Source organism: Argentina silus (genome assembly GCF_951799395.1).
Source record: "Argentina silus genome assembly, chromosome: 18".
In the NCBI taxonomy this organism is placed as follows: domain Eukaryota; kingdom Metazoa; phylum Chordata; class Actinopteri; order Argentiniformes; family Argentinidae; genus Argentina; species Argentina silus.
The window spans coordinates 8,982,792-8,990,291 of NC_139672.1; the positions used below are offsets into that span (position 1 = coordinate 8,982,792).

At 48.7% G+C, this 7,500-nt stretch overlaps 1 protein-coding gene across 1 annotated transcript in view; it reads left to right on the forward strand.

Moving 5' to 3' along the window:
• Positions 1-7,500, forward strand: part of gpc1b (glypican 1b) — a 58,680-nt gene that overhangs the window by 27,394 nt on the left and 23,786 nt on the right. The window contains exon 3 of the mRNA XM_083690319.1: positions 4,739-4,897. Coding sequence (XP_083546445.1) covers positions 4,739-4,897 — 159 coding nt within the window. The remainder of the gene's footprint in view (positions 1-4,738; positions 4,898-7,500) is intronic.

The window sequence follows — 7,500 nt, forward strand, 5'->3', positions numbered from 1 at the left end:
TGATGGGGTTTGTAAGTATCAGAGTTACTCTGGGTCTCTTCACTTAAGACTGAGCCTTACGACCGTCTTTTCCTCTCGGCTTATTTTTTACGAGTACTGATTCCATATCGCCCATGTTCAAATGAAATATCATTAAAAAATTGAACGAGTCCAAAGGCTTCTCTATCTCTCTCTCTCTCCGCTTCCTGCGTTAGCGGCTGTCACAGCTCATTTCTGTGATAACAGGTCGTTCCTTTGTTAATCTCCGGGCAATTTGCCCTCAACGGGGGGAACAGGAAATGTTTAACAGTGAACAAGTCTGATTGTTTTTTTGTTGTTGTTTTTTTTTTAATATTATTTCTGGGTTATTAAGTTTATGGGAAATACTGACTGAACAGACTGGTGTTTTAAAAAGAATTCAACCCTTTTCTGAAGGTATACAGTCGATGATGTCTTATCTTACATGTTTTAACAACCTGGTTTCTGGACTGTATGCAGTTGAGACCATGTGTAACCACGCGTGTTTGATACCATTCCTCATTCCATTCCCATGCATTCCAGTGAGCCCGTCCTCCGATTTCTACCTCCACCGGCCTCTACTGCTGTACACTACATAAGGCAAAGGTGGAATGGATTGTTCAGTTCAGGGCCAAAATGAGGTTTAGGATGCTGTGAGAATGGTGGTCCTTTTGAAACAGTAACGAGCCATTAAATCATTGTGATTCCTCCCATCGCTCCCCTAAGGATAGCCTTTTCCTCTGTTTCTCCCTCATCCCCCCCTCCCTCCCCCCCCCCCCCCTTCTTCCTTCCCTCGCCCCGTCTGTTAACTTCTGTCTCAGCCTCCCAGTCAGATAATTGAGAGAATATGGTTGACGGAAACCCCCTTTGAGTCGTTTTTATGTTCCTACATCCTCCCGTCTTTAAAAGCCCCTGTCTATCCGCCTCTCCCAGGGTTTATCGCAGAGTGTGCGACCTTATTTAGCTTCCCCCGATTGCCTTTTAATAGGAGGGTTCCTCCCTGGCGAGCAGTGATAAGTTAATGGTCTGAGAATTGGTCCCCTATTTAGTGACTCTTGTCTGTCAAAACGAGTGAGGAAGTGGAAGTGGTTAGGTGGCAACAGGGGAAAACATGAGGGCGTAAGTGCTTCTTAACATCGGTCTGCACCCACACACACACTTGTTTCTCACACACACACACACACACACACACACACACACACACCCTCTCTCACAAGGTACCTCCTAAGGGAGACAAGGGGGACATGGACACGGTGGCACACACACGCATGCATGCACACTTGTTGCACACACACACACACACACATACACTCGCACGCACGCACACTTGTTACACACACACAAACACACACACCCTCTCTTAGAAGGCTAAGGGGGGGGGGGGGGGGGGGGTACAAGGACACAGTCGGTCCACTTTGCTCTGGAGTTAAGACTGTGTGTGGGATGAGCGGGAGCCGGTGCAGGAGAGGTCAGGTCAGAGGTCAGGTCAGGGTAAAGACTCCAGTAGATCTCCTGCTGCTGCCACGCCACTGAGTGCTGAGGGACTTCCTTAAAGGTGCAATGCTAATGTTTTCCCTTTAAAGGGAGAGTGCCCTCTCAAACCACATTTCTGGAAGTGCAAGTTCCTTAATAACCAGGATAATCACTTAAAAGGTTTCTCGGTGTATCGACCGGAGTGGAGGTATATTGTTAATGACCAAAATTAGATTGAGTGAACTAACCCTTTAAGGCAATGTCCTGTAAACATAAATTATATAAATGGCTAAAGCAACATCTTGCTGCAACCCCCCCCCCCCCCCCCGAAGAAACTCAATTCAAGTAAATATTTCAAGTAAATATTTAACGAGAAAGGTCAGCTCATTTGGAAGACTTGTATATGGAATGGCACTCTAGAATCGATGCTTATCCCCTGGTTTCCAAAGCCCTGAGAAAGGTAATGTCCCTGGCTACAGTGAAATGAAAGGTAATGTCCCTGGCTACAGTGAAATGAAAGGTAATGTCCCTGGCTACAGTGAAATGAAAGGTAATGTCCCTGGCTACAGTGATGTGAAAGGTAATGTCCCTGGCTACAGTGATATGGAAGGTAATGTCCCTGGCTACAGTGATATGTATAGTCTTGGCGAACAGAGCCCTGCTAGCGATGGAGCTGTCCTGCAGTGATTACTCTAGTGTCCTTTGGGAATGAAATTGAGTGTGAGTGGTGCGGACGTGTGTGTGTGTTTATGTGTGTCTGTGTGTGTGTGTGTGTGTGCGCGCTTTAAAGAACTCCCTCTCTCTGTTCTACCGTCTGATTGAAAGTGATTTAGCTGGCTGACACTCACACACACACACACACACACACGCACACGCACACACACGCACACACACACTGGTGTATCGAGTCAAATGGGAAGGTCTGCTCGGTTTGTAATCCTAACTGGAGACTAACCAACTGGAAAACGAATGCCTTGTTATGGATGAGCGGTTCTAGGTGGATGTTGAGGTGTGTGTGTGTGTGTGTGTGTGTGTGTGTGTGTGTTATTGCCTGCATGAATCTACGTGTGTGTCCGAGTTGGTGCTCTGTCACCGTTGGCACCCAATGTGTGTGTTTGTGTGTGCGCTCCAGTTCACTTAGCTCAGATGTCCTTCAGATGGTAGACAGCAAGCAGGCTGAGCTGCCAGATATGGCCACAAGCCCAAGTATTTACACACACACACACACACACACACACACAGAACTGGCACAGAGATGGCTACTCGCCCAGGTACTTTGAAGAACTGGCCCTGGCTAACAGATTGCAGCTGACTCTGATGAGACAGACACATACACACATCCACACATGTACTACCTGCATACTCTCTTGCTGGTTTAGACACACACACACACACACACACACACACACACACACACACACACACACACACACACACACACACACACACACAAGATGAGCTGGGGACATGGTCAGGATTAGGGCTCAATGTCAACCTCCTCTTCAGACTGAGCAGTTCTCCACTCTAGTCTTGAAGAGGAAAATCACCTCTAATTGCTGTACTCAAGAGGAGGGCAGGATGAGGTCCTTCACATATAACACACTCACACATGAATAGACACACACACACACACACACCCACACACACAACATCAGGAGCGCACACAAACATGGACAGACATACACCTACATGTGGGCACACACAGCAAGAGAGACACGTACACACACATACATTGATTAACAGAAGACACACACACACACACACACACAGACAGTTCCATGGAAGGCTGATGGACAAACACACTGTACATTGCGTAATAAGAGGCCATTGACATGGCCAGATAGATGTTACACAATCAACTAGCAACGCAAACTTCAATCTTGACCAAGGTCGTCTGTAGACAAACTGTGAGCAGCAGAGCGTTTAACAGTTCTGAGTGGCAGAACATTTAATAGGATCGGAGTTGTATGAGAGTTAGTTCGCCTTGAGAGAGAGAGAGGGGGGGGGGTATGAAAATGGGATTCTTTGTTATAGTCCTCTATCTTGCTGCTCAGCTCACCGTGGCACAGCTGGAACACTCATCATAGTGTGTGTGTGTGTAGGTGTAGGTGTCTAGGTGTGTGTGTGTGTGTTTCACAGAGCCAGTGCTTTAATATAAGGTATAATAAAGAATGTAATTAAACAGTGAGAGACAGAAAGAAGTGTGTGCGAGTGTGTGTGAGTCTGCGTGCGTTTTTGTCGTGTGTGTGTGTGTGTGTGTGTGTAGCGATGTGTGGGAAGATATTCAGATGTTCAGATTAATACAATAAAGGAATCAGAATCTATTCAGTGGGAAAATGCTCACATCGTCTACCGGTGGGATTGGCTTTGGGCTCTGCTGTCGCTGTGCTGCAGTCCTGCACTCCTGTTTGCAGGATTTTCCATTGCCGAAGGGCACCAACGTGGATAATAGGAATACAGTGTCTTTCTCCCGGTGAAATCATCGGTTCAGTTATTCAGACACAGTTGATGTTTCTTTCACTCTGCCTCAGTTTTATGTGGCTTCATATTCCTTAGCTTATCCCAGCTGTGTGTGTGTGCGTGTGTGTGTGTGTGTGTGTGTGTGTATGCATACAAGTGTGTGTGTGTGTGTGCACGTGTGTATGTATGCCTGCGTGTGGTGTGTGTGTGTGTCTGCACGTGTGTGTGCGTGTGGTGTGTGTGTGCGTGTGATGTGTGTGTGTGTGTGTGTGTGTGTCGTGCACGTACGCGTGTGAATATGTTGTGAGCCTTTCGTCGTTCAACTAAAATCAATTACCAAAACGCTTCCCCAAACACATCTCCCACCCACTGTGAGTCAGGAGCGCTCATTAAACTTGGATGAGGGCAATGCCCTCCTCTCGCTCCACTGCTCCCGGGGCTATATATACGGCCCTGCCTCATCCTATACCATCTCCTCCTCCTCCTCCTCCTCCTGCACTCTCTCCCGCAACACATTTTAGCTTCAGGAGAGAGAGAGAGAGAGAGAGAGAGAGAGAGAGAGAGAGAGATAAAGCTGATGTAAAATAAGTGGTGGCTTTGTCCATATGTGTTACCGTCTCTGTTCATGTTTACCGGGTGGAAGTAGGTCTGAGCGATGACACTATTTTTCCCTCATTCATCTTATGGCCTGTGTTCTTTAAGATTTTTCTATAAATGTTGGTGCTAACCTCTTTTTTCTTCCCCCTCCCTCCCCTGCCTCCCCTCTCCCACCATCCACCCCCCCCCCCCCCACCCCCCACCCCTGTAGGGGAGCACCTGCGGATCTGCCCCCAGGGCTACACGTGCTGCACCAGCGGCATGGAGGACAGCCTGTCCCACATGGCCCGCATGGAGCTGGAGGGCCTGGTGAAGGACGCAGGGAGGGCCCTGCAGGCCTCGCTCAACGGCCAGTACAAGGTCTTCGACGGTGAGTGGAGGGAGGGAGGGAGGGAGGGAGGGAAAGAGGGAGCGAGATGGGGGTGGGGGGGGGGGGGCAGGCAATGGTCAAATCTCAAGCGTTACCTCTCGATTCCTTGCCTCCTTCACGAAACCCGTTGGAGGAACCTGGGAGTTTTGAGGAGGAGGTGAGGATAGAGGAGGCGAGGAAGTAAGGAAAGATTTTTGAGTGTGTGTGTGTCCGTCTGTCCGTCTGTCTGTCCGTGTGTGTGTGTGTGTGTGAGTGCTGGTGTTCTGTGTGAGTGGTGCTGTGTGGTGCAGTCCCCCATTTGTGTATGACAGTATCATGCCGTCCCCACTCCCTCTCCCCCCCCCCCCCCCCTACATTCCCATCACGCCTGTCTGAAACCTCTTCTCATTAAGGGGTTTTTCCATCAGTTCGCTCACTGCCGCATGTGATTAGTGTGTGTTTGTTAACCAAGAGGGGAGGACAGCAGGCCTTCATCAGTGGGTGTGTGTGTGCGTGTGTGTGGGTGGGTGTGTGTGAGGACAACCAGCTGTGTGTCAGCATGTCACAGTGAGGTATTTGACAGTGGAACCACAGTGTCAGAGGACACTTCTTTCAGGGGGGAGTGTTTATGGTGACGCACACTGTGGGTCATGCTGGCTGTGTGTTGTTTTTGGTCGTCTTGTATTTACAGAACAGCTGGTTCCCTCTCTCTCTGACCATACACAACACAGACACGCTGTGTGTGTCTGTGTGTGTCTGTGTGTGTCTGTGTGTGTCTGTGTGTGTGTGTGTGTGTGCGTGCGCGTGCGTGCGTGGTGTGTGTGTCAAGATTTCTCTAACTCTTGCTGGTTGATGAGGGATCTTAAATGCGCTCTGTGTTACAACTCAATGATCAATGCAGAGCTGGGGGGGGTGATGTAACCCTCTGTAAGACCCCCCGAAGTCCTCCGAGTTCGGAGAGAGAGAGACAGTCATTACCTCAACCACGCCAGTGTACGTCTTTCTGTCAGACATACACCCACAGTGTTCGACATCTTAGAAAAAGCGTCGACAATTTCTGCGGTCTAATTCACACACGCTCGTTTTTTGTTTTTTTCTCAGGATTTTGAAAGACTCCCTTTCAATTCCGTCAGATACGGTCATTTCATGAAAATTTCCCAATCTAAGAATTGGTAAATCCGCGTTAAATAGAGCTGGACGCTTCTTGGAATTTCAATTAATCTCTTTCAATGGATTGAACTTCAGTGATGTTGGACCTTTGACCCTGGTTCTTACGCAATTATTGCATATGTGAACACACAGCTGTGCCATTTTCCTGATAAGGGTGAGGCGGCCAAGCCTGTGTGGCTAGGGGACAAAGGTCAGTCAGATCCCAGATTGCTGTGATGACAGCAATTGGAACATTGAAACACGGACTATAGTTTGTGTTTGATTATTTGTGTTTAACTATCCCTTCCAGTGAATTTAACGGTGTATAAGCATCTGTCTCTGTGCTCTACTTGTTTCCCCTGGCCCTGTGTGTGGTGATGGATCTGTCAAGTGGTCTGGGATCTCTTAGTCAGCCTGACCTTCTTGGGTCGTAGTGATTAGTGGCTGAGTGACATTTGTTTACTTTAACTTTGCCTCTTTTCTCTCTCTCTCACTCTCTCTCTATCTCTCTCTCTCTCTCTCTCTCTCTCGATCCACTCACTTACCCCAGAGTGCTGTAGCCAAGCAAGAGTCATTTCACCCATTTAAGAGACACACACACACACACACACACACACACACACACACACACACACACACACACGGCGGGTCCAAGACACACAAACACATTCTCTGTTCGTTTATGTCCTCTAAACATTCTGGAACACACCCAGTATCCAGGAAACACCTCATTCACCATCACACAGCCGGTAAACAACACCGGCCAACCGAGAGGCACGGAGTCAAGCATCACTCAGCTAGGTAAACAAGCTAATGATGCGCATCCAATGGCCAAACAAACACACACACACACATGCATGCACACATGCAAAACACACACGCACACACATATGGGCGCATGCACACGCATGCACACACACACACACACACACATGCACGCGCACACGCACTCAAAACATCCACACACACACACACATACACGTGTACAGTACAAATCTAAAGCAGAGCTGTAGGGGCGGAGCCCAGCCAATCGGTCCGTAGGTCCAAGGCTGCAACAGTTTGCACCACCGGTTGAACCCGGTTACGCGGTAGACGAGGCGGTCCGTTTCAGACAGGGACTGTAGAGTAAACATGTGAGGAGTGATGGATGTCAGCGTCTGGGCAACGCCACAGCGGCAGCTCATTTGGCAGTCGTTAGCGTTTAGCTGTTTGTTTTGGAGGCTCCGTTCCATTGGAGTTCATGTAGCGGACTACGTTGTTGTTTGTTAGCATTTATTAGCTAGTATTTGTTAGCGTTGGTGCACTGCCCTCTCTCTCTCCTTTCTCTCTCTCTCTCTCTCTCTCTCTCCCTCACTCCTCCAGTCAAAGGCTCTCTCTCTCTCTCTCTCTCTTTTCTTCTTCCCTTTCTCCCTCTTTTATCCCTACAGCGACTGTCACTAGCCCATAACCCCCGACACCTCTTTCCCCTCCTCCTT